We start from the raw sequence: 27,995 nt of genomic DNA on the forward strand, positions 1-27,995 counted from the left end.
TCAAAGAGCTGTAAACCATTACACGAGGTCCATGCCATGAGTTCAGAGAGTTAATTGGAACCTTGTTAGGTGTGTGAGTTCAAATTTTTCCCTCTCATAGGAGTCTATGTTTCACTTATTGACATCGAACATCATCTCCCATCATGCTCCTCATTCACCAGGCTTGGTGAGCTCCCTCTGAGAACTTCTCTGGACTGGACTAAGGCCTAGGTTATTAGGTGCCATGAGGAAATTATAGAATCATAGAATATTAGGTTTGGAAGGGACCTTGGGAGATCATCTTGTCCAAGCCCCCACTCAAAGCAGGACCAACCCCAATAAAATCAACCCAGCCTGGAGTCTGGCATGCTGCACTTTAAAAACCTCAAGAGATGGAGATTCTATCATCTGCCAAGGTAACTCATTCCAGTACTTCACCACCCTCCTAGTGAAAAAGTTACTCCTAATGTCCAACCTAGACCTCTCCCACTGCAAGGTGAGACCATTGCTCCTCGTTCTGTCATCTACTACCATTGAGAACAGCCTTGCGCCATCCTCCCTGGAACCCCCTTTCAGGTAGTTGAAGGCTGCTATCAAATCCACTCTCACCCTTCTCTTCTGCAGTCTAAACAACCCAACCTCCCTCAGCATCTCCTCATAAGTCCTGTGCTCCAGGCCCCTAATCATTTTTGTTGCCCTCCCCTGGACTCTCTCCAACTTCTCCACATCCTTCCTGTAGTGGGGACCCAAGATGGACACAATACTACAAATTTCACCTCAGCAGTGCCGAATAGAGGGGAGTAATGTTGCCACCTCACTGCTCATCCCCCTTTCTAGATTGTTACTAACTATAAAATATTTATCATGTTATTTGTTATCACATGTGTAACTCCCTCCCTGGGATTCTCTTCCTTCACAGGCACCCGGAGCATTTCAGATCCTGATCGGCGACTCAACCACCTCATGGCAGCTATCAACCTCACAGCCTCTGGCCCCTCAACATTCATCCTAAATGGCATTCCCGGGCTGGAAGCTGCCCACATCTGGATTTCCATCCCTTTCTCTATGTTCTACATCGTCAACCTGTTGGGAAATTTCATGGTTCTCTTTGTTGTGAGCAAAGAACAGACCCTTCACATGCCCATGTTCCTGCTGCTCTGCATGTTGGCGCTCACAGACATCGGCATGTCCACCTGCGTTGTACCGAAGGCACTGTGCATATTTTGGTTCGGTTTCAAAGGCATTACTGTAGATGGCTGCCTCACCCAGATGTTCTTCCTTTACGTGTTTACAACTACACAGTCAGCCGTCCTCGTGACAATGGCCTTTGATCGCTACATCGCCATATGTGACCCTCTGAGATACGCCACCATCCTCACCAACGCACAAATTGCTAAAATAGGGCTAGTGGTTTTGATACGAGCTGTTCTCTTGATTCTGCCATTACCCCTGCTACTGAGGAGGCTGCCATTCTGCACCAACCGCGTTATCCTCCACACGTACTGCGAGTACCTCGCTGTGGTGAAGATTTCGTGTGGGGACACCAGAGTCAATCGAATGTACGGCCTGGTGATAACACTTTTGGACATCGGGTTAGACCTGACACTCATTTGCCTGTCTTACGGACTGATCATCAGTGCTGTCCTCAGGATCAACTCCAAGAAATCCCTCTGGAAAGCCCTCAACACCTGCACAGCCCACATCTGTGTGATGCTGATATCTTCTACTACGTTCCTCTTTACTGCCCTGACACACATGTTTGGTCAGGGCATCGCTGCCCATGTTCACATCCTCTTAGCCAACCTCTTTGTCCTTGTGCCTCCCATGCTCAATCCTATCATTTATGGGGTCAAAACGAAAGAGCTTCGTGACAAAGTGGGAAAATACCTCTGCAGAATGTGATCGCCTGGGGCCGAGAGACTTTAAGCCTGTGTGACAGTAGGGGGAAAAGATGTCTTCTCGTTAATCAAGAGAGCTTTGTCCCAATTTGGTTGAGCTCTGCCTTGAGGAATTTCCCAGTTTCAGAAGTCCCTCACACCTAATGTCTTATTACTGCACCACCAAGCACTGCCCTTTCCATTGCTAACTTCCATCACTCCAACCATCTCCTGATTTCTTTCAGAATCACCTGTCATCCCGCAGGCCCACACAGCCTGTCACTCGGCCTTTCTGTGATGTCCAGATCACCAGCGGTGACCATTTCTCACATGCTCTCAGACCTATTTTCCATCAGTATGGTTGTTGACTCTCACTATTCCTTACTCTCCTCCATCTTTGACTATTTTGCCCCTCTGCCATCACAAAGTCGTCAACTCTGCCATCCACCGGAGCCCAACAATCCCTTCCAATCCCGAGTCTCCCCCAGTCAGTCTATCTGAATTCTTATCTACCAGACCCTTGGAGTTTTCCGTCTGCTTTCTTCCCCACAATACCATGAAATCTGCCCTCCATTATCACTTCATTTTGGTATACACATTGCACACAGACTGGGGACAAAATAAACATAATGTCTATTTCACAGAAAAATCACAGGTGCAAAGATGAAAGATGGAAGAATCCCATGCACTGCTACAGATTTGGGCCTGACTAGCTAGGCAGCAGTTCTGCAGAAAAGGACCTGATGAAATAACGATGAAAAGCAAACACAGACGAGTTACACAGAAAATAAACGAAGACGCAACCTCAGGCTTTCCAGTTCTATACTAGTCGCATTCCCTTTTCTCATGCAAGTGAGCTGTTGTCTGTGAAGAGTTTCCCACGTGCCCTCTGTCATCAGAGGGATTTAGTGTTTCCCAGACAGCACATCATGGTCTCACCCTGGCTTCCAGCAGCTGATTTACTCCTTGCAAGGCTCCTGGCCCCAGGCCCTTAAAGAAACACTAATGGGGTTTCTTCCCCAACATTTCTTATTCCCAGGACTGCTTGTTGTCTCCCATGCTGGTGGAGGACACTATCTGAAGGACATTGCTGCCCGGGAAGGAGTGGGACTTTAAAGCAGTCAGGCTGGAGGGGCAGATCCTGAATTCAGTAGAATCCACAAGGGGTGCTCTGGAATGGCCAGGCTGCCATCATTTGCCGTTTTTAGTGTGAAACATCTGCCAACTCCCTGGCAGGACACAAGTCCCAGGACTGAGGTTCTGATTTTGATTTTGATTGTCTGCTCAGAGCTTTGTGGCTAATGTGGAGCAACTGCTGCCGGGGCTTGTAGCACAGCTTGGATTAAATAAAAAAAGCTGCGTGTGTAATGAAAGCTTTCCTTTGTTATTTGATGTAGAGACCAATGTGTTCATAACAAAAACTTCGTTTCCATACCTAGCTTGGGCTACTCTGGAGCTATTGTTTAAGGGACTCTGAGCCGTGGATGCAGTAGAAATCTGGCAACCGTGTGTAGGGCAGAGCTAAGGAGTGGAGCTCCCGAGTGGAGCTGGGGGCAGAGCTGGAGCAGACAGATCCGGAGGGGCCAGAGAAGCAGCCCAGAAGGCAGAGCTGTGCAGGAGGCAGAGCAGCAGCGCTGAGCCAGAGCCGGGCAGCTGGAGCAACCCAGACCAGCTGTGCCAACGGGGAGCCAGGGCTGATTTACAGCAGGGAGCTGAGGGAACAGAGCTGGGATAGCAGCTGCCGGCCGTGCCACAAATACCATGGAAGCCGAGTTTGCTGGGTCGCTGGGGAAAGGAAAGCGGGGCCCTGAGGACAGGGCCCAGCGCAGGGGGATGTTGCCAGACAAGACGGCCTTGTAGGTTGGACTTGAGGGCAGGGAGGGAGAGGTGACGCGGATGGGGGCTGATGCTGGGGAGCAGAAACCACTGACCATACTGCAGCTTCCTGACTCCAGGTGGCTTTCCATCGGTCCCTGTGCGAGCAGGGTTCTTGCTCAGTTTGATGAACTGACGCTGCACTTTCAGACAGCCAAAGACAAAGACAAAGGAAGCAACTACAAGGCTGAACTTCTTTCTCACACGTACAGTGACCCGGCTGGAGCCTGAGGGCGTGTGGCCACTGCTAGAGCAGGCGTCTTATTCGTGGCATCAGCGCAGCACAGCCAGGGCCCGGGAGGGAGGCCTGGGTCATGTAAGGGACAGACTGTGAAGTTTTCTTACGTCCCAGAGACTGTCGGTTGGGGGCCCCACGCCCACAGGGCAGGGCTCCTTCTTTCCTTTAAGCTTCCCCTTTTTTCCTCATTTGTCTTACAGCTGCTGTTTAACAAGTTGTATCACATTTGAACTTAATGTAGTGATCAGCAGGTCAGGGACCTGCCTAGTGAGTAGAGAGCCGCCCAAGCCCCTGTCATAAGTGACCATGACAAGGTTTGGGGTGAAGTCCCACAGGGATCCTGGGCCCAGCCTCATCAGTCTTACGGGGACCCCACCACACAGGAGAGTGGGAGGGGAGCCCTCGAGGTCAGGCTGGCGTCTGGAAAGAGGGAATGGGAGGAAGGACTCAGATCCTTTCACTACCCATCTCCCCCGGGGTAGTGTGTGAGCCAGGAAAGTTTCCCACAATAGCAGGACCATGCCACCGTTTTACCTGGTTTTGACTGGTGGGGCTTCCAGTCAGAAAGGTTGGAAAGCACTGGGTGAGAGCAGGAAACCTGGCTGTCATTGTTTATTGGGCCTCTTGAACATATTCCATAACAAAGGCAAGCATGGTCAGGCAATGGGCTATACAATTTGACGATGGATAAGGAGTGAGCCCTGACTGAACCTTTTCCCACATTCATTCTGTGCATACTGGGGAATAATCACATCCCTCGATCTGCTGGCAATGCTCCTACGCATGCAGCCCAATATGCCGTTAGCCTTCTTGGCAACCAGGGCACACTGCTGACTCATATCCAGCTTCTGGTCCACTGTAACCCAAGGTCCTTTTCTGCAGAACTGCTGCCTAGCCAATTGCTGGGTATGTTTCTGGTAATAGCAGACACGTGTCACGGAGTCCAGCACGGCATTCCAAGCCCTGTGTTCCAGAGGCTGTTTTAAAGGCGTACGTGGATGTAGTGGAAACTTACAGACCACTGTCAGGTAGGAGTCGATACCTGCTAGAGAGAGAACCAACGTCAGTCACTGTTTAGTTACCCCCAGGCAGGATGGCCCAAAGATCGAAGACCCCGTTTTCTGTCCGTGGACACTTGAGTGAGTCCAGTGGAGCACTGAATAAAGGGAGCACATTCAAAGCGTTTGGAATGACAGAGGAGAAATTCTAGACCTCATTCATGAAGGCCATCGTGGATTAACTGAATCCCATGAATGGACCAGTCAGTCAATGTGGTGGTCTGGACTCAGCGAGGACATCAATAAAAAAAGTCACGCTGTCCTGGATCCACAGGCCGGGTCCTCTTGAACAGCTCGGGAACAGCCTCCAGGAGACCCTTTCAGTGTGCCAGACCCCGTAGGGGCTCACTCTGTCACTGGGACCAGCCCCTTCCCTTCACCCCCTCCTGGGACCGAACCTCGGAGCCGTCAGCCCTCCGGCTACACACAGTCAGCCCTCTCAGTGAGTCCACTTGAGCCGGACACCTGAGACGTGCACCCCCAAAGGGAGCAATGCACCCCCACCTTCAGCATCTGCTGGGACACTCAGGCAGCCCTTGGTTAGCCTAGAGACCAGAAACTTACAGCCTGGGTCAGCCCAGAGTCCTCTGATCCCTCTTTTGTCCCAGTTCAGGAGAGTCTGCTGCTTCCAGAAGCCCCCACTTAGCAGCGCCGCACCTGGTCCCTCCTCAGCCCTCTGCTCTACAGAGGGTCAAACACAGCCGGCTTCCTACCGAGGGGTGGGCCACCCACCGTTATTAGCTGCTAGGTGCCAAATGTCTGGGCAATGGGAGCGGCCATTGTCTTCTTGGGCTCTGCATGGACACGCAGCCCAGGCCTCAGACAGCCAGGCATTCATCGAACCCGCATCTCTGGATGGCTGCAGAGAATAAACAACCTTTTCCTGCCACCTAGTTAACATTGCAGCATGTCAGGGAAATGGAGGCACAGGTCATAGTCATACAAAATATGTCAGAATCGTCCCAGTCTGTCACACATGCGAACTCTGCAGAATTAACAGAGCAGCACAACGCAAACAGCTGCCAGTCACAACACCTCTGCTAGATGGACCTTGAAAGAGGATAGCAGCAAACTGAGGCAAATTCAGAGGCTCTCCTTAGCTAGTTGTAGTACATGGTTTTTCTGGCTATACACTGGAATAATACACCTGAAAGATACATGCTGCAGTGGTACCAAGAAATTCACCACCACCACGACTGGAGCACAGAGGTCCACAATTCCCTGCAGCTGAAGTTGTGATGCAAACAAAACAGGATTTTGAGCACATGACCAGCGGCCTGCATTACCCACAAGCAACTGGAGTGGCCGCGAGAACCGTCCAGTGGACCAAGAAAACACTGCAGCAGGAAGAGCCGTTCCCTGCTCTTCCGAGCTGCAAATCAACCCTATTAGTAGTTACCAGCTACAGCGCAGCTCAGCGCCCGGGGCCAGGGCAGCTCAGGCTGGGTGTGGCAGCCTTGGAAAAGAATCAAGCCTCAAAGCGGCCAGATCTGAGGAGAGAAGCCGGATCAGGTGGGAGAGCCTGGATCAAGGCGCTGCTCCTCTCGGGGTGGGGTGAGCGGACGTGAACCTGGGTCTTTCACATCCTGGCAGAGAGCTCTATGCATGGCACCATGGGGCATCGACACCCCCTTGTGGGGGGAAGGTTTTGGCTCCCAACCGCAGGGCGGGTCCATGGCTGTCGATCCCAGGCAGGCTGAGGTGTGTCCGTCTGGCCTGGATTTAGGCACCTGGCTCTCTTGGGAGCAGGGATTAGGCCACACTCCCCGGCATTTCCTAGCGGCTGGCTTCAGTGGCTCCCCGCTCAGCGTGGCGCCGTTCTCAGGGGCCCGGTGCTCCCCAGGTGCTGTACAGGGTGCCGGGGAACCTAACCCCGTTAGCCAGCCAGTCACAAGGGTGCAGGTCTGGGGCATGTCTCCACTGGAGCTAAGTGGTGCGACTCCAGATGGAGGAGACAGACCCGCGCTAGCTCGGTGCAAGCGGGGGTGCTAAAGCTGGACGATTCGGTGAGACAAGCCCCGGCAGGGCTAAGCGCGTTCTGTACCCAGCCAAGGTGCAGGAGAAGCGTGCACACACAGTGCTCTCAGTCGTGAAGGGTGGTGGGAAGGCTGGATTTTGGGCACTGGGCTAGGAAGGTCAGCATCATTATCCCCATTTGACATGGGGGAAACTGAGGCACAGAAGAGTGCTGTGACTCCCTCAACATCACACACTGTTCAATGGCAGAACAAGGAAAGGAACGGAGGTCCCCTGGCTGATGGACAAGGGTGGTTTGTAATCACATCATCTGCACACTCACATTAACACAGGATGGTGCCAGCCTTCAGCGCCCATTGTTACCTTTTCAGTCGACCACCTTCATGCTGCCGCCTGGGCAGGCTCACGGACTGAATTCCAGCTGAGTGGAGACAGACAATCTCGTGTGTATCTGGAAGTGTGAGATAAAGTGTGCACCACAGAATTTGTCAAGGTTCCCCACTAGACAAGGTCAGTCCTTGTTATCTTTCCTCTGTGCAACACCCAAGGAGAAACGGGGTGAATAATTTGTCCCTGACACTAATAGGACAAATTTTGCTGTCATTAAAATCAGTGATTAAGAACCACAATGGAAGCTGGGTCAGTTACAAATAGTCAAAGCCAGAGCGAGATGTGGGGCAGTGCAGCAGGACCAGGCCAACAGAGAGACAGGGCAACGCACCATGCGGAATATGTGAATCAGCTTTGGCAGCCCTGACATGTCAGCGGAGGGGGGCAGTCGCATGAATGCCCTGTCATGGCTGCCTGCTCCACACCACAGCATGCAGTGGGGGCCGCGGAGCTCTGCCAGGTACAGGGCATGCAGTCTGCTGGAGGAGAGAGCACATCTGCCCTTGTAGGTCCTACAGAGGCTTTTGGAGTGATTTGAACAACTCAGCCACTCATTGAAAAAAGAATAAATACCCCCCAACGAAACCCACGTAGTGCCATAAGCTGGGGATCGCCCAGGCTGTGAGAACAGAGCAGGTCTTCAGAAGGTTTTATTGTTCTGACCCCTGGCTGGGACGACAGACTCAGCCCATGCAGGGAACATGCAGCAAGAGGGGACTAGATCGACTAGATCTCCTCACCCACAGAGGGGCCAGTTCTTCCCTCAGTGACCCCAGGGGTGAGTCCCCGGGACTTCACGGACATGCAGAGCATGGCAGCTGTCAGGGCCAGACCGAGACCAGATGGCGTCTTTTAGGCACCCCCATTGTTAAACTGCTGAATGTTTTACTTTTTATTGCCTTTGTAGCCTATTTCACGCTTTCGATGCCTGATTTGAGGCATGATTTATCCCGGTCGTATACAATGACACACTAGCACGCCTAGGCTGTGAATCTGGCTTTATTCAGGCCATGGATAAGCAAATAAAAATATTCGTTTCCTCTAAACTCACAACATTTTCAATGTCCAGAATAACTGAGAGGTGCTCACATCCAGAAACTGAACTGTGCCCCAGCGGTGTCACTTTCCCTGCGTCACTAACAACCAAAGCAGCCCCCTGAGCCCAGCGTCCCGTACGCCGGGTACCCCAGCCGGGTGCTTGGATCGCCTGCCCCTATATCCAGCTCTGGCAGCTATACATATAAATAGGGGGTATTGGTAAAAATGTAGCCAGTACCAGACCTCGCCACCATCCCCGTAAGTCACCACTGACACCGGGGGGGGGGCACTGACAGCAACGTTATCCCCCCTCCTCCCGAGCCGGAGAAGCCTGAGCAGAGGGTATCACTCACTCACAGGTGTGGGGGGCTACCCGAGGAAGGCACTGGGAACCCCTGGGGGGCCATGCCACAGGGAGTGTCAGCTGGTGCTAGAGTTCTCAGCACCCCGCAGGAATGGGTCCCTGCTCCCAGGCATGCCCCAATCACCCTACTCGGGAGGGCTGAAGCCACCCCTAGCATGGATGGATGGAAAATATTGGGGTAACTCAGCAAGTCGAGCCTCTCAGGGATTTCTACCCCTGGTAACGCTATTTTGTGCCTGAGAAGGCAGAGTTGGGCACCTGGTGATGGCAGCGAGGGGCAAAATAATCAAAGATGGAGGAGAGTGAGGAATCGTGAGAATCAGCAACCATCCTGATGGAAAATAGGTCTGAGAGCATACGAGAAATCATCAGAGTTGGTGGTCTGGAAGTCACAGAAAGGCCAAGTGACAGGGTATGTGGATGATGGGACGACAGGTGATTCTGAAAGAAATCAGGTGATAATTGCAGAAATGGAACTGAGCAATGGAGAAGGTACTGCTTCATGATGCAGTAATAAGAAACTAGGTTTGAGGAACTTACGAAACTTGGAAATTCCTCAAGACAGAGCTCAGCCAAATTGGGACAAAGCACCCTTGATTAATGAGGAGAAAATCTTTCCCCTTCCTGTCACGCAGGTTTAAAGTCAGTGGCCCCAGGAGATCACATTCTGCAGATGTATTTTCCCACTTTGTTCCGAAGCTCTTTGGTTTTGACCCCATAAATGATAGGGTTGAGCATGCGGGGCACAAGGAGATAGAGATTGGCCAAGAGGATGTGAATGTGGGCAGCGATGCCCTGACCGAATCTGTGTGTCAGGGCAGAGAAGAGGTAGGGAGTATAAGACATCAGCATCACACAGATGTGGGCTGTGCAGGTGTTGAGGGCTTTCCTGAGGGCTTTCTTGGAGTCGATTCTGAGGACGGCCCTGATGATCAGCCCATAGGACAGGCCAATGAGTGTCAGGTCTAACCCGATGATGACTAATGTTATCACAAAGTTGTACATCCTGTTGACTGTGGTGTCCCCACATGAGATCTTCACCACAGCCATGTAGTCACAGTACATGTGGGAAATAACATGGTTGGAGCAGAATGGCAGCCTCTGCAGCAGCAGGGGCATGGGCAGAACCAAGAGAACAGCTCGTATCAAACCCACTAGCCCTAGCTTAGCGATTCGTGCGTTGGTGAGGATGGTGGCGTAGCTCAGAGGGTGACATATGGCGACGTAGCGATCGAAGGCCATTGTCACGAGGATGGCTGAGTACGTAACAGCAACTGCATTAATAAAGAACAACTGAGTGAGGCAGCCATCCACAGTGATGTCTTTGAAACCAAACCAAAATATGCACACTGCCTTTGGCAAGATGGAGGTAGTCCCACTGACGTCTGTGAGCGCCAGCATGCAGAGCAGCAGGTACATGGGCTTCTGTAGGGTCTGCTCTTTGCTGACAATAAACAGAACCGTTAAATTTCCCAACAGGATGATGATGTAGAACATAGAGAAAGGGATGGAAATCCAGATGTGGGCACCTTCCAGCCCCGGGATACCTTTTAGGATGAACGTTGAGGGGCCGGGAGGTGTGAGGTTGAAATCTGCCATGAGGTGGTTGAGTCGCCGATCAAGATCTGAAATGCTGAGGGTGCCTGTGAAGGGAGAGAATCCCAGCGAGGGGGTTACGCATGTGATAACAAATAACATGGTATACGTTTTAGAGTTAGTAACAATCTAGAAAGGGGGCTGAGTAGTCAGGCAGCAAAATTATTCCTTTATAGTCAGCGCTGGCGGGGCAACATTTGGAGTATTGTGTCCAGTTTTGGGCCCACCACCACAGGAAGTATCTGGAGAAATTGGTGAGATTCCAGTGCAACAAAATGATTAGGGGGCTGGAGCAAATGACTTATGAGGAGAGGCTGAGGGAACGAGTCTTGTTTAATCTGCAGAAGATATGAATGAGGGGGGATTTGATAACAACATTTAACTACCTGGAGGGAAGTTCTTTGGAGGATGGAGCTAGGTTGGCCCTGTTTTGAGCACAGGCTTGGACAAGACGACCTTGTGAGGTCCCTTCCAAACACAATATTCCATGATTCTATGATTTCCTCATGGCACCAAATAACTGAGACCTTAGTCCAGTCCAGAGATGTTCTTGGAGGGCACTCACCAAGCCTGGTGAATGAGAAGCGTGATGGGAGATGACGTTCAATGTCAATAAGTGAAACATAGACACCTACGAGGGGGAAAAACTTGAACTCCTCGCACACCTAACAAGGTTCCAATTTAACTGTCTGAACTTAGGGCAGGGACCGGGTGTAATGGTTTACAGCTTTGTAAAAGGTTTTTTTGGACATTTACATGGATAGTAAGAATGTTCCATTACAATAGCTACAGCTCAATATATATCTTGGAAAACTTGCACACCCGCATGTTTCAGGGCACAAGCCAATCTCTGGCTGTTAGGTGTTAAGGTCACCCTCATGACTGTCAGGTTATCCCCCAAACACCTTCTTCGGCAGCCCCTGGGATTATTCCTGTCAGAGAGAGGACATTTGACTGGATGAACCATAGGTTCGATCTACGATGCAATTCCTCTTTTGGAAATGAGCCAAGTGTGCCCCATGAAAATGCACATTACCTTCTCATTTGTGCTCTGTTACTTTCCTTGTTTCTTTTGGTGAGACACTTTCTTGAAGGCAACCAGCTTTCTCTGAGATATAACAAGGGCAGTGGTTTAGTCATTCTGACTTGCTAAATGACAAGGGTAATCAGAGACACCCGTCAGCAAGCCAGCTGCTTCCCCTTTTCATGAATGAATACTGATAAAGTTTGCAGATGTCAAAAAAATTGGGGGATCTTCTATAACGAATAGGACGGGTCACTGATTCACAGTGGTCTGGACTTGTGGTAAACTGGGATGAAGTAAACAATGTGTGTTCTAATATAGCTATGTAGAGAACATAAAAGGTAGGCGATATTTACTGTATTGGGGACTCTATCGTGGGAAGCAGTGATCCTGAAGAAAATTTGGGGGGATGAAGGAGTAATTAGCAAAACATGTGCTCCCTGGGTGACCCTGTGGCCAAAAGAGATAACATGATCTTGGCATGATAAACAGGGGAATCTCAAGTAGAGGGAGAGAAATTATTTTACCTCATTCTTTGGCACTGCTGCAACTGCTGCTGGAATAATGTGTCTGGTTCTGGCGCCAACGATTAAAGCTGGATGTCCATACACTGAAGAGGATTCAGAGAAGATCCACAAGAATGTTTAAAGATTAGAAATCCTGCCTTACAGTGATAGACTGAGAGTGCTCAATCTATTTTGTGTAAGATAAATGCTTGAAGGGTGACGATAACAGTCTACAAGTACCCACACAGGGAACAAATATTGAAGAATGGACTTTTCAGGTTAGCACAGAAAGATCTAACACCATCCAATGCCTGGAAGTTGAAGCTAGACAAATTCTGACTATAAATAAGGTGTACAGTTTTTAAACAGAGAGAGTAATTAACCATTGGAGCAATTCACCAAGCGTCATGGCAAATTCTCCATCAATGAGAATTTCTAAACCAAGGTTGGATGTTTCTCTATAAGCTCTGCTCTAGGAATTCCTTGGGGGCAGGTCTCTGGTCTGCGCTATACCAGACGTCAGACTAGATGATCACAGTGCTCCCTTCTGGCCTGGGCCTCTGTGAACATGTCTCTGCAGCACAGACAGGAGTCAGCTGGATGGATTTTGCCTGCCAGCTGGTGCCTGAGCCTAGGTGAAGGCATTTTTTTTTACTCATGACAGTGCTGAACTTAGCCCCATTGGGAAAATGTCTCATGTGACCTTGTTTTTCACAGGTGTGAGGCTTCCCAGGATAAGTGGCTTGGATGATATTTTCAGATGAGAAAAATACCAACCCCATAAATTCTCCGCCCTGATTAATATATGTACAATTGTCCAATTCATAAAATCTTCGCCTTTAGAAATGCATGTACAACTGTCCCCATTAATGGCTAACGGAGCTGGCTAACAAATGATCCCAGAGAGTCCTGGAGTTAGCATCTGTGTCCTAGTAGCTCACTGTGTCAGCCAGCGGCGAGCAGCTCCTGCCCTGTGGCAGCTGTATTTACCTAACACTGACGTGACCCAGAATTCCCAGCTCTCATTACATACTGTGCACACTTCTCAGCTTGCTCGTTGTTACTGTGCAGCAGTTCCCGTAGCCCCACATGGTGAATGTGGGAGCAACAGAGCAGCAGCACAGCACAAGTGCCTTCGTATCTGACACTCCGTGTGCGACGTTCCTCACCAGAGAGAAACCATCACTGATCCCCCCTACCCAAAGGACAGGAGGGACGGGGGCACCTCATCCCTGCAGAGGAATAGTTGTGGGGAGCTTGGGTGGCTCAGAGGTTGTGCAGGCCACGGGTGACTGGGAAGACCAGAGAAGATGCTGGCACCGAGCGTAGTGTTGGAATCGGGGCAGCCTGGGTGGGGGAAGGAGATTATAGATGGGGTCAGAACCGATGGGAGATGGAACGAGCTGAGGAGCAAAGATCAATGGTTCTTTCCACTGGGGAAAGTGTCTCAAGTTGAGTAATTAACATTCAACAACCATAAAAAAAAAAACTGGAAACAAAAATGAGTAAAGTAAAGTGACACCCAGGCTGCAATTCTATGGATTGCAAGGGGAAAGAGTTCCTGAGACCTGAACAACACAGAGAGTCGGGGCCAGGATAGCTCCCAGCACTGGCCTGGGACCAACATTCAAAAATAAAAATTGAATTTCAGCAGTGCTGTCCAACTGTCCGTGTACACCCCACTCACTACCCCCACAACCCTCTGCGCTGTCACACAGTGATCCCACTTACCCAGGACCAACACTAGGTACCGGACACACCACACAGCGACAGCTCGTACAAATATCTGCACAGCCTGGGTTAAACTCTGGGTCTGGCTTTACCGGGTGAAGGGGGGGACAAAAGAGGAGCAGCCTGCACTGATACTGAGACAGATGGAAGGACACTCTAAGAGACAAGGAAATTATCTTAAAAACAAATATTACTATTTACAATAACTCTCTAGCTCCATTTTTATGAGGTAAATCCCTTAGTATTTCTGACAATGCTAAACCATTCATGTCTCCATGAATGAGAATTCCTGCCCAGATTGTTCTAGACTCGAACCCTTCCCAAGCCCTTAGCACTAACTTTATTGCAGAAACAGGCAACTCACCAGAATCCCACACAGCAGAGAGAGGAAATCTTACTGCGACCTGAGAATCTGAGTACAAATCTCACATCTGACACTCACAATGCTGGACAGGGACCTTTATGATTCCCCCGTACAGTCCCTGTGGACTCTCAGCTTGACCAGGTCTCCGGGACAATTCCCTGTGCTCCGTGAGCAGTGGGAACAGCAGAAAATAGACCCTGGAGAATTTCAGCCTAGGAGCCTCCCCTGGGAGAGAAGAAATGATTCACTGATAACAGAGGCTCAGATTGAAAAGAAGAGTCAATGATTAGACGTGCTCATTTCTCTATCAGCATTTCTGTGCTGTTGCTCATTGTCATAGAATCTGAGCATCTGCTGCTACTCCCGGCTGATGAGCCCTGTGCTGAATCCCCGAGACCGTGACGTGCACCTGGACAGGCTCTTGTGCATCCTTGTTTGAAACGTAGGATTTCCACACACAGTAACAGTCCCTCCCATCCGATAGCCTCTCTGACAGAGCGCAGCACAGATTGCCCCAGCTTAGTCATAAACCCCTCTGGGTGCAATATCCTGCCATGGGGAAGCGCAGCTTCCTCAGCCCCCTTCACTGATCAGCACGTGCCCTGAAGCAGGTCCCACAGGACTTGTCACTGCAACACTCAGCCCTGCTACACCTACGTCCCCATGTGAACCTACGCCGCACACCCTCCTGCTCCACAACGGTACGATGCCTCTCGCTCCTGGGACAGGGAGACTTGCCCTATGGGGCGGCTATCCCGTAGGTCCCTGCGGCAGGGCTGCTGGCTGTTCCTCTGGGGCAGCTGGTGCTGGCCACTGTCAGAGGCAGGATGCGGGGTCGGAGGGCCCCAGTCTGGTGAGTCCCAGGAACCTTTGTGTAAATTCTGCCCAGGTGCCAACTGGGACACCGGGTGATCGGGTCTGATGCCACTGTCACTGACACCGCTGTCAATCCGGAGTGACACTAGAGAGCAGGTGCAGTTACTCCACATCAGCCCCAGTGTACATGAGACCGGGATTTGTCTCCCAATCTCTAACCATGACCTCCTCTGCATTCCCACCAATGCACTGACTGGCAGAGCATAAACCCGATTCCCTGCACGTGTGACCCTGGCGCCTGTATTGACTGAATTGTCCAAAGCTAGTTTGTGTCTGTGCTGGTCTCTTTGTTTAATCCGCTCTTCAACGCAGCTTCCTTGCAGGAGGAGGCTCTGACTAATTAAGGAAACTCTGCAATGCAGAGAAGAGGCATCTGAGAGTGATGTCTGTCCCTGAAATGCATGTCACACCTGACAGGGGCCACAAGGTCTCATCTTGAGAGCACCCAGAATGCCCTGGTTCAGGTTGCAGGTGTTCTGGGCTCCGGGTGGGACCCTTCAGCTGAAACCTTCTTAACACCAGGGCTAGCTCTCCTGGCCTGGCTGAGCTGTGCCTGCAGAAAGTCCAATGGATGGGAGGTGGATTTTAACCATCTCTGTGGTGCTTAGATCTTGGGGCAAACTGGGGTATAGCCCGAAAGATACTCACTCTTATGCCAAGCTGCCCATGGCCAGGAAGGATATTCTGACTGCTGGGAATAGCCAGATCACGGAGGCTCCCCTTTCTCCCCAGAACCAGCGTCAAAGGAATCTCTGTGTTCTTGGTTAAGCTGGGGTTGGGCCCTGAATCTGGCCCACAGACTCCATCCTGCATAAAGCCACATGCTCACCTTGTTCTCGACAAAGAGATCATGGGGAGAATGTTGCTCTGGAGCCAGTGCTGCCTGCCTAGGATACTCCCCACTTATGCCCACGTCTCAGCCCCCTTCTGCACTAGAATTTTTTATTTATTCCTGTTCTTTGTTTGCAGGAGGCTCAGCTGGCAGCACGCTGGCTCTGCTTTCCCCGACCCAGATTGAGCTGCATTAGTAGGAGCATTGCCAGCGGATTGAGGGTAGTGATTATTCCCCTCTATTCGGCACTGGTGAGGCTGCATTTGGAGTATCGTGTCCAGTTTTGAGCCTCCCACTACAGAAAGGATGTGGACAAATTGGAGAGAATCCAGCGCAGAGCAACAAACATGATTGGGGCTGAAACAAAGGGCTTATGAGGAGAGGCTGAGGGGACTGGGTTTCTTTACCCTGTAGAAGAGAAGAATGAGGGGGGATTTGGCAAGCTGCAGCTTTAAAAACCTGTAAGGATGGAGATTCCACCACTTCCCTAGGTAACCCATTCCAGTGCTTCACCACCTTCCTCGGGAAAAATGTTTACCTAATATTCAACCTAGACACCTCCACACTGCAACTGGAGACCACTGATCTTTGTACTGTCATCTGCCACCATGGAAAATAGCTTAGCTCCATCCTCCCCCCGGCAGGTAGTTGAAGGTTGCTATCAAATCCCCCCTCACCCTCCTCTTCTGCAGACTAAATAAGCCCAGTTTCCTCAGCCTCTCCTCATAAGTCTTGTGCTCCAGCCCCCTAATCATGTTTTTTGTCCTCCACTGGACTTTCTCCAATTTCTCCACATTCTTCCTGTAGTGTGGGATCCAAAACTGGACATAATACTTCAAATGCGGCCTCACCAGTGCTGAATAGAGGGGAATAATCAATTTCCTTGATCTGCTGCCAATGCTCCTACTAATGCAGACCAATATACTATGAACCATCTTGGCCACCAGGGCACACTGCTTACTCATATCCAGCTTCTTATCAACTATAACCCAGGGTCCTTTTCTGCAGAACTGCTGCCTCGCCCATCGGTCCCCACTCTGTAGCTGTGCATGGGATTCTTCCATGCTAAGTGCAGGACTCTGCATTTGTCCTTGTTGAACCTGATCAGATTTATTTTGTCCCAATCCTCCAATTTGTCTAGGTCCCTCTGTATCCTATCCCTACCTTCCAGGGTATCTACCACTCTCCCTAGGTTAGTGTCATCTGGAAACTTGCTGAGGGTGCAATCTACTCCATCCTCCAGATCATTAATGAAGATGTTGAACAAAACCGGCCCCAGGACCAACCCCTGGGGCACTCTGCTTGTTACCAGCTGCCAGCTAGACATTGAGCTATCGATCACTACTCATCGAGCCCAATGATCTAGCCAGTTCTCTATCCATTTTATAGTCCATTCATCCAACCCATACTTCTTTAACTTGCTGTTAAGAATAATGTGGGAGACAGTATCAAAAGCTTCGCTAAAGTCAAGGTATGTCACATCCACCGATTTCCCCACATCCACAGAGCCAGTCACCTCTTCAAAGAAGGCAATCAGTTTCATCAGGCGTGACTTGCCCTTGATGAATCCATGTTGACTGTTCCTGATCATCTTCCTCCCTTCCAAGGTCCCCTGAGGTAAGCTGAAACTTCATTCAGTGCCTTTCTCTTTGAAGTTTTATTGCTAAACTTTGACAGATCTGCACTTTGTGCCTTCCTAAACTCACTGCCGTCTTCTCTGACTCTTCTCAAAATCTGCCTATTTTGCTCTAATTAGTGTAGTGCTAGTATCATGTCTCTTTGTATGGGATGGGGGAATATAATGGTCTGAGCTCTACCAATAAGTGTTTGAGTTGTCATCTCACATCTTTAGGAAGGTACAGAAGGCATGCTTTAGAAATAGAATGGGTTCATCTTTGACTCCACCTTAAAGGACAGCCCTAAACCTTATTTTAATTCTTCTTTCTTGGCGCTCTCTCTCTCTACTACCTTTTCTGCAAGATCATTTTTTCTTTCATGCAGTTCAATTTTACTCTGTAAGAGTGTTCCAAATTCCATGCACTGCCTCATGCCTTTTCCTCAGAGCTATAGCAGTATGAACGACTTGAAACCCTTCTCAAAGATTTGTTATTGTCCTGGATTATCTGACCGACTTCTCTGATAATGTTACACTTCACTTCTTACCATTCCCAAGCAGTAGAAGTGCCTTTGATAGGCTGTGGTCTTAGAAACGTAGGTGGCTGGACTCTCTCTTTATGGGGTTAGGGAAATCCTACACTTCAACACAGTTAAAATGCAGTTCCTGTCCACGCTGTCACTAGGATCTATCCCTGTTTTCCCCGACTCTGACACACACTAGCTGTACATTTTTTGTCATGTGGGCGGGGGGAGGAATTTGAGCACTTTTTGTCAACATTAAGATTTTTGGCTGCAGGGCTGGATTAACCTTTTGCGTGCCCGGTGTCAAACATATTTGTGAGCCCCCATGTGGAATGATTGTAAAAGACGAGAGATCACACAGAAGTTGTCATTGAAACAGCACACAGCGGTATAAGATTTATTTACAAGTTCAAGTTGCTGATGGCAGTATCTTCCACTAAGGTTCCAGCAATAGTAGCCCTGCAGTAAATAGAATACACCCATATGTACATAAAATAAATAAATAGAGCAGTCGCCATGTGCAGTGGTTTGGTTTTTATTTACAATGATGAAAATGTCTTCAGATTTTTCGGCATGACTTTGCTGCAGCAAATGTTTCAATTAAACTGGAGAAGTCTACAGAGTTTGCCAGCTGCGAATGAATGGATAACAGAGTATGACTAAGTCTTTCTTGAACCATTGTAGCACCTAAAGCACTTTTTGTCCTTTTTAAATGCGAAAAAGACCATTCACCACGGCAGTGTGGGACTGGGAATGCCAGGTTAATGCACAGGGCAGTAACAACATTTGGAAAGGCTGTTTTCAAATTATGTATGTTCATTATTTTCAGCATTTGCAGTGGTGTAGGCAGAGCTTGTGATAACGGCTTGGAGGCAAATTGCTTTACAAGTGAGCACCTCTGTACCTGTTATTTAAACATCTCTTCACGGAGGTCACTGGACTAGAATTCGGTTAAACTTCTGGGACACTCTAACAGCAGTACTGTCAAGGTGACCTGTTAAAAATGGAAAATGTTTGTTTTATTTCTGGATATGCTTGAAATCTTCTGTTGAGATGGATGAGAAGTGAGTTAGCTGCAGAGGAACAGCCAATCAGGAGCCAGAAGGGCCATACTCATATAAAAGAAAGCAGCAGAGGCAGAGCCTTCCTTCAGATGCCGCCTGGAACTTGAAGAAGGAGGACCTGATGCCTGGCTGTCTAGAAGATCACCAGCGCTGGAGACAGCTCACTGCAGATAGAACTGAGGGCAAGGAAGGCTGCCAAAGACTGGGTGCCTGACTGGGTAGAAGAGTGGCAGGACCATGGACATGTCAGTGCGAGCAGCCTGAGCCCAGGGGACTGAGCCCGGAACCTAGTCAGACCAGGTGAGGGTACCATGATGGGCCCTGCTGCTCTGGTTGCAGACTGAGGTCAGGGAAGGATGCTGAAAGGACAGACCAACTGAGAGAACCAAGATGGGCCCCTGTTGGGTTGACGATGAAGTCAGTGCCGCCAAGAAGGAAGCCTTAGTGCTACGGCCCCATAGCAGGACCATGAAAAGAACTAGAGCCTGTGTAACCTGGAAGGGGGACAGCGTGTGTGACTCGGACGGAGGGTGGAGTCACCAATGACCCACCAAGAGAACCATCGGCCAGGAGGGACTGTGAGAGGTGGATGACACCCATTTTAACACCTAAGAAAAGCTAGGGGCCAGTAGGGAAACAGAAGCTATGTAGGGGCCAAGACATCCCTCACCTCATGGAGCACAAGGTGAGCACAAGAGAAGTGGCAGGTTTGTGTGTTGGGTGAGTGCCATGGTATCTAGCCAGCCCATTGGGTGTAGTACAAGAGGTCTCAGATTCTGGTGACGTTCACCAAGATCAACTCAGACCAAGCCTCGGTTATTTCAATCACATCATAATTCGTTGTCTGTGCCAGGACTTCCAATTCCTCCTGCTTTTTTTCCCAGGCTTTATGTACAGACATCTAAGATAAATAGTCGATTGCCCTACTTTCTCAGTATGAATAAGAAATGGAAATGCCACAGTTTCTAAGAGAGCCCTGTGCAGGACTTGAAGAAATGATTAACCAGTAACAGAGGCTCAGATTGTCAGAGCACTAAGACTTGCAGACTTGCTAGAGTTGTCCTACACTGCTAAAACCCAAGAGAGAAAAGAAGAGCCAAGGGTTGGACATGCTCATTTATTTATTGGCATTTCTGTGCTGCTGCTCATTGTCATAGAATCGGAGCATCTGCTGCTACTCCCGGCTGATGAGCCTGTGCTGACTCCCTGAGACCATGAAGTGCATGTGGACAGGCTCTTGTTCATCCCTTGTTTCAAATGTAGGATTTCCACACACAGTAACAGTCCCTCCCATCCGCTAGCCTCTCTGACAGAGGGCATCACAGATTGCCCCAGTTTAGTCATAAACCCTTCAGGGTGCAATATCCTGTCATGGGGAAGCACAGATTCCTGACCCCCCTTCAGTGATCAGCACGTGCCCTGAAGCCTGTGGACTGACGGCCTTTGTCTCTTTACCCCACCTAGAGTTGCTGCACACGCTGTCATTGGGGTGGGGAGGGTGCAGGGAGATGTTTAGAGGCGAGTGAGGTGCCCATTGTCCATCCACATTCAATGGGACTCTGCTGCCCACTGACCTTGTGCCTTTGACAAGCTCCCACCGGGGTCTAGTGGATCATGCGCTGGTCTGAAACTCAAGGGGACCTGGTCAGTTCCGAGGTTGTCCACAGAGGTCTTGTGTGAACTCGGACCTCTCATCACCTAATCTACTCTGGGCTTCAGTTTCCCCTCTGTAAAATAGGGAGAGCACTTCCCTGCCTCAGGGGATTGTGAGGATAAAAATCCTTTAAATGTGGGGCACCCATATGGGGACCAGCAGTGTGGAGGGCCATATGAGGACCCAGAGGTACAGCCATGCTTGTTTATCTCAAGCAGCATTCCTGCCTGTTTCAGGACTCTGCTCCACTGTCACTGCACACCCTGCCCCGCACTCTGTGTGTTCCTCCCCCAGTCAGTGCAGGAAGAGTCTGCACCCCTATTCTCCCCCTCCATGGTCCCCACAACTCCTGCTAATATCCCCAAACCAGTCCTGTGGGAACGTTATTTAATCTGCAACTTTGAGAATCTCCTTGTGTCATTATTATTGGCTTCTCAGCATACGTGTCCCATTTTCAACTGTCCATGAAATATGGCTGTGGGGAATCACACCTCATCCAGCCCAGCTAGAAAACGGTTCCTAACCCTTCGTAACCGTTGTTCTCCCAGATCTGTGACTCAGATACATTGCAGTGTAGGTGTGTATGTGCCATGTGCACCGCTGAGAGAAGGTTTTTCTCCTAGTGATATCTGTTGGGTCAGCTCTTGTACTGCATGGAGTCATCCCCCCACAGCGCTGGCACATGGGATCCTTCCAACCCTCCGCCTGCTCAGTTCCTTCTTCCCACCTAAACCCAACAGAGGGGCAGGCAGGGGGAGCGGGAGGGGAGGTTCTTGGAATGGACATGAGCAACACATCTTGAGGAACAACTGTCACAAAACTAGAGCCAATTTCTCTTCCTTCCTAAGTGTAGTACCGTGCATTTGTCTTTATTGACTTTTATTCTATTGAACTGTTCTCTAAAACAAATCTAAAAGTGTGTAAGAGAACTTCAGCCCAAACACAGTATTCTTTCTTTTTTGTTGTAAAATTACTGTGTAGTGTTGCTGTGCACCGTTAAAAACATCGCTTTCCACCCAAGAAGTAGCTGCATTTCAGTGGCAGATGAAGAGGTTTCGTAAAGCACTTTCAGACCTAGATAAGAGGTAGTTATTTTTGTTATTTCAAAAGTCCTGAAAATGCCACTGAGTGTTGCACTAAAATGAGGAGGCAGGTGCAGATTTCTCAGATTTCCAATGAATGAATGTTCACTTACTGGCTTCCAGTTAGTGAGGAAAATCCAACCTTGAGGCCAAGAGTTTGGGTGTTTCCCTAAACAGATAAATAATTAATAACAACACTATGTCCTTTCTCTAGCACCTGTGTTAAATACTTCAGAGAAGGACCTCAAGCCGTTGGCATGTACCAAATTGTATAATACGACCTATGCAGAGGAAGCAAGAGTCCCTCCTGACTCCACCTGGCACTCAGTTTATGCTCTGAAGCATGAAGATAGTCAACCCTTCTCATCACATCCTACCTAAATTAACTACGGGTGTGCGCATTCATAGAAGTGTGTCATCCTTTTCTGGAATTACCTCAGAAGAAGCTCACACTCCGCCTACATAGACAGTTGGGACAGGATGTGCAGAAGACCTTGAAACCCCATATTGACTGCCTTTTCCTTTCCCACTTTATCCATATGCTTATTATTTACACTGGCAGCAGAAGCAGTTCTAGCAGCCAGCACAGCGCCTACGCCCCATAATCATAGAATATTAGGGTTAGAAGGGACCTTAGGAGGCATCTAGTCCAACCCCCTGCTCAAAGCAGGAACAACCCCAAATAAATCATCCCAGCCAGCGCTTTGTCAGGCCGCACCTTAAAAATCAATAAGGATGGAGATTCCACCACCTCCCTAGTGTAAGCGGGGGAATGAGCCCACTATTGTGCCGATCTTTTCTGGCTCACACATGGCCCCGGTGCATTTGGCTGGCAACAGGATCTGAGTCCTCGCCCCCACGCCCTTTACCCACAGGCCGGCCTGACCTCGAGGGCTCCCTGCCCACTCTCCTGTGTGGTGGGGTCCCCGTAACCCCGACAAGGCTGGGCCAGGATCCTCACTGACGCACCCGGCCCAGACGGCCCCAGCCCAGCCCCAGCCCGGCCCGGCCCGGCCCCGCTCTCTGCCCAGCTCCTGGGCCTCTCCTCTGCCCCAGCCCGGCTGCTCTGCCTCAGCTCGGTCCGGCTCGGCCCAGGCCAGGCAGCTGCAGCTCACACGGAGGACGGGACCCCTGCCCTCCTGGCTCCTCATTGGCTCCGTCTGAGGGGGGGTGACAGCCCCTGACACACAGAGCAGCTGTGCACTGTTAAAAACATTGTTTTCCACCCAAGAAGTGGCAGGTGAAGGGGTTTCGTAAAGCCCTTTGAGACCTAGATAAGAGGTAGCTATTTTTGTTCTTTCAAAAGTCCTGAAAATGCCACTGAGTGTTGCACTAAAATGAGGAGGCAGGTGCAGATTTCTCAGATTTCCATTGAATGAATGTTCACTTACTGACTTCCAGCTAGTGAGGAAAATCCATCCTTGAGTGTTTCCCTAAACAGATAAATAATTAATAACAACATTGTCTCCTTTCTCTAGCACCCAGTGTTGAATACTATAGAGGAGGACCTCAAGCCGTTGTCATGTTTCCTTCCTGCACAGACAGTTGGGACAGGATGTGCAAAAGACCTTGAAACCCCATATTCACTGCCTTTGTCTTTCCCACTTTATCCAGATGCTTATTACTTACACTGGCAGCAGAAGCAATTCCAGGAGCTTGCACAGGGCCTATGCCCCATATTGATAGAACATTAGGCTTGGAAGGGACCTCAGGAGGTGTCTAGTCCAACCCCTTCTTCTAATGTAATATTGTAGCTGCATTGACAGCAGATCGCGGGAAGTGATTATTCCCCTCTATTCGGCACCAGTGGGGCCACATTTGGAGTATTGGGTCCAGTTTTGGGTCAAACTCTACTGAAAGGATGTGGACAAATTGGAGAGAGTCCAGTGGAGGGCAACAATAATTATTTAGAGGGCTGGAGCACATGAATCATGAGAAGAGATGGAGGGAACTGGGCTTGTTTAGTTTGCAGAAGGGAAGAATGATGGGTGATTTCATGGCAGCCTTTTTAAAAGCTGAAGGGGGCTTCCAGGGAGGATGGAGCTAGGCTGTTCTCAGTGGTGGCAGATGGCAGAACAAGGAGCAACGGTCTCAAGTTGCAGTGTGGGAGGTCTAGGTTGGACATTAGGAAAATCTTTTTCCCTAGGAGGGTGGTGAAGCACTGGAATGGGTTACCTAGTGGAAGGGTATATTAGCACCTTACTGAAACTGAGCGGGTCTTTTTGGCTGGTATCTCTTGCATCCATTGCCCAGGAGCCCCCAGGTCCTCCTCGCTGGGGTCTGGATTGGTTCAAGTTAGCGGCAGCTTTCCTTGCTCCTCACCAGCTGGCCCCTCGGTAGCTCTGTCCCTTCCTCCCAGGCTGAGCGAGGGCAGCCGTCCTTCCCCTGCTGCTGTGGCCATGTTCTGAGAGAAGAGGCAGCCGGGTGGCAGGGAGTGAGGGGAGCCAGGCCCCGCCCTGCACTACAAGGCCCCGGATTCAGGCCCTTACAGAAGCAGCAGGTCTGTGTTGTTGGACTGTGGCAGTTTGTGGCATCTTTCTTTGGTGCACAATGAGTAAAACCAAACTAACATTTTCCATTCATTTCTTCAAAGCTGAAGGCTGGTGGTCTTCAACAGCAGTTTTGCTCAGCAGAATTATTTCTGTGCGTGCCTTCATTATGTCTGAACACTGAAATCGGAGAGGAAGCAGCGATTCATGCTGGTTGTTGATAAGTTGTATAGTCAGTTGCTGGACCTTGCTTTCGTTAGTTATGAAATATGTTCAAGAGGCCAAATGAACAACGTCATTCAGGTTTACTGCTAAAATCCAACAATAAAATAGTGCAGGAAAATGGTTTTATACAATACACGTCTCTGGGAAGCTGTCTCATGTAGTGATTTTACATTCGCCTTACGCAGAACGTGTCCTCCCCAGCGTGACACATTTCTGTTGTTACATTGATGTGATGGTTTTACAAGTTACACGTCACTAAAATCCAACCCATCAGTCTGTCTCACTTCCCTAATGCAAGCGAGGGGACGATTCCGCTGTGTTGGCTTCTGCATTGCCCTGGTGGAATCAGACTTCAAAAGGCTCTGAGTCCTTGCTCCAGTTCCCTTTACCCGGAGACATGCCTGCCCTCTAGGCCTCCCTTTCCACTATCCCCTGTGGCAGAGTTCCCAGAATCCCAACAAAAGGAACCCAGGATTCCTTGGAAACTTAAAACTCCCAATAACACCAATTACAATGAGTTAAAATGCGGTGTGACAGGGTTAGCCTGGATGGCTACCAGAAAGTGTTACTATTTCAATTCCGGGAAATGGGTGGGCCTGTGCTAAAGTCAGTGCTAAAGGCCCCTCGCCCAGCCTAAGGAAGGACGGTGGACCCCCAGGGAGTCATGGAAGCCACATGCCCGCTGGTAAGCTGTGGTGTCCTGCCTCCTGGTCCATTTCTCCTCCCTCAGTATAGCCACACAGTTCGGAGAAGGGGGTGAAAGTCGCCCAGGGCTGCGGAGCAAGCTGCACCCTGTCCCTGGCCCCTCAGAGTTAGACAGGAAAGTGTGAAATTTGTCCCACAGCGTAAGGGGATCCAGGGTCACAGAATCCCAGACATCCTCCAGCCCAGTCCCTGTGTCGGCCCCGCAGCCAGCTCAGATGGGCAGACAGGGGCTGATCCCTGATGTGACACCTCCGCTGTGGGTGCTGCACTACCCAGCTCACCCCAGGATCAGTAAATTCCTTTTCCCCGGTAGCTGAGAAGGGCTTTCTCTAGGTTAATTAACACACCTATAGCCAATCGAGGCCCTGCCCAGGCCTTGTTAAAAGCCTCCCTTCCAGAGAGAGGGTGCGGCTGAAGTTGTGGGAGTGAGGGGAGCTACCAGAGTGTGGGAGCAGGCAAGACGCTGTCAGGAGCCAGGAAATTTTCGAAGAAGGAGCAGAACAGTGGCAGGAGACAACCTGCAGGTACAAAGACTGGAGGTGGGAAATCCTGCCTGAAGAGAGCAAAGGCCCTTATCCAGACCGAGAAGTCTAAGGGAAGAGACCCTGCTAGAAGGGAAATATTGAACTGGACATTTGGTTCGGCACTACCACGCCCATTGGGGCTGTCAGGGTTCCAGAGCCTACCCAGGCAAGGAGGCCAGGAAGAGCCCTTGTCTGGGCAGGGTGTGGACATTATGTCAAGGAGCCCGGGGAAGTAACCCTCGGAAGCTAGCAGCTTTCCTGAACCCACAGTGCCAGGCTGCTACTTGTAGGGTCCCTGGGTTGGAGCCTGGAGTTGAAGGTGGGACCAGGCCCCCCACGTGCCATTCATGGAGGGGGAAGAGCCCCAGCAAAGAGCAAAGGGCCTGTGAGAACCAGATAAAGGACTGGGAGCCAGAGGAGAGTGGCCATCCTAGAGAGGCTGTGTTACCCTCCCCCACCCCTGGAGGGTGGAAGAACACTAAAGGGTGAAGCAATTCCCTGACCTACCACTAGAAGGAAGCGCTGGATCCCCCGGAGGGAAAGGAAGAGCTTTGCTACAGCACGTATAGGTTAAAACAAGCAGCTATAAGAAAAATAAGGAAAAAAAGGGGAAGGTTAAAGGAAAGAAGGAGCCCTGCCCTGTGGGCACGGGGACCCCCAACCGACAGTCTCTGGGATGTAAGAAAACTTTACATTTTGTCCCTTATACATCCCAGGCCCCCCTCCCTGGCTCTGGCTGTGCTGCGCTGATGGCAAGAATACAACGCCAACTCTGGCGATGACCGTACGCCCTCAGGCTCCAGCCGGGTCACTGTACGTGTGATAAAGAAGTTCAGCCTTGTAGTTTTGTCCGTGGCTTCTTCTCCACAGCACCGGCCCCATTGGGGTCACGTCTCCCTCCCCCACCTAAGGCCAGCCTACAAGGCCTTCTTGTCTGGCCGCATCTCCCTGCAGTGGGCCCTCTGCCCAGAGCCCCGCCTTGCTCTCCCCAGCCGCTAATCACACTCAGCTGCCGTGTTACTTGTGGCATGACCAGCAACCACTATCCCAGCTCTGTCCCCACAGCTCCCCTGTGATCACACCTTGTGATGGGAGAGAGGGGCAAAAAGTCAGAGGGAGGAGTGTGAGGAATGGTGAGAATCAACAGCCATGGAAAATAGGTCTGAGAGCATATAAGAAAGCATGAGTGCTGGTGGTCTAGAACTCACAGAAAGTGACAGGGTGTGTGAGCCTGAGGGATAACAAGTGGTTCTGAAAGAGATCAGGTGATGGTTACACTGATGGAACTTAGCAATGGAGAGGGAAGTGCTTGGTGACGGAGTGATAAGACATTAGGTGTGAGGAACTTCTGAAACTGTGAACTTCCTCAAGGTTGAGCTCAACCAAATTGGGACAGAGCACCCTTGATTAATGAGGAGACGTCCTTTTCCATTCCTGTCACACAGATTTTAAGGCATTTGACCAAGGCAATCACATTCTACAGGTGCATTTTCTCACTTTCTCAAGAAACTCTCTGGTATTGACCCCATAAATGATAGGATTGAACATGGGTGGGACAAGAAGATAGACGTTGGCCAAGAGAATGTGAACGTGGGAAGCAATGTCCTGACCAAACCTGTGTCTCAGGGTGGAGAAGAGGTTGGGAGTATAAAACATCAGCATCACACAGATGTGGGCTGTGCAGGTGTTGAGGGTTTTCTGGTGGGCTTTCTTAGAGGAGATCCTGAGGATGGCCCTGATAATCAGACCGTAGGACAGGCCAATGAATATCAGATCTAACCCGATTATCATGAATGTTAACACTAAGCTGTACATCTGGAAGACTCTGGTGTCCCCACATGACATCTTCAGCACAGCGTTGTGCTCACAGTACGTGTGGGGGATAATGCGGTTGGAGCAGAATGGAAGCCTCCGCAGAAGCAGGGGCCCAGGCAGAAGCAAGAGAACAGCTCGTATCAAACACACTAGCCCTAGCTTAATAATCCGTGCGTTGGTGAGGATGGTGGTGTATCTCAGAGGGTCACATATGGCGACGTAGCGATCGAAGGCCATTGCCACGAGGACGGCTGAGTGCATAGAAGTTAGGAAGTAAAGGAAGAAAATCTGGGTGAGGCAGCCATCCACGGTGATGCTTTTGAAACCGAACCAAAATATGCTCAGTGCCTTCGGCATGACGCAGGTTGATATACCGATGTCTGTGATCGCCAGCATGCAGAACAGCAGGTACATGGGCTTGTGCAGGGTCTCCTCTTTGTCGACAACAAACAACACCGTGAAATTTCCCGTCAGGCTGATGATGTAGAACATAGAGAAAGGGATGGAAATCCAGATGTGGGCAGCTTCCAGCCCCGGGATTCCCTTTAGGATGAATTCTGGTGGGTCAAAGGA

General features: G+C 50.1%; 2 protein-coding genes across 2 annotated transcripts; one reads left to right on the plus strand and one right to left on the minus strand.

Annotated features, from left to right (window-relative positions):
- Positions 1 to 942: 942 nt before the first annotated feature.
- On the plus strand, positions 943 to 1,881 carry LOC137149933 (olfactory receptor 52P1-like). Its single transcript, XM_067543584.1, has one exon. It carries the CDS (start codon positions 943 to 945, stop codon positions 1,879 to 1,881), a length of 939 nt encoding a protein of 312 aa, XP_067399685.1.
- A 7,234-nt stretch (positions 1,882 to 9,115) lies between these two features.
- LOC137149934 (olfactory receptor 52P1-like) lies at positions 9,116 to 27,992 on the minus strand (the record flags this gene model as incomplete). Its single annotated transcript, XM_067543585.1, has 5 exons — positions 9,116 to 9,178; positions 9,652 to 9,897; positions 10,180 to 10,439; positions 10,958 to 11,057; positions 27,105 to 27,992. Coding segments are annotated over 5 exons (1,557 nt in total), but the record flags the coding sequence as incomplete, so codon positions are not given.
- Positions 27,993 to 27,995: the final 3 nt, after the last annotated feature.

Source organism: Emydura macquarii, unplaced genomic scaffold, assembly GCF_026122565.2.
Source record: "Emydura macquarii macquarii isolate MOO-44397 ecotype Brisbane River unplaced genomic scaffold, CSIRO-AGI_Emac_v2 contig_916, whole genome shotgun sequence".
In the NCBI taxonomy this organism is placed as follows: Eukaryota; Metazoa; Chordata; order Testudines; family Chelidae; genus Emydura; species Emydura macquarii.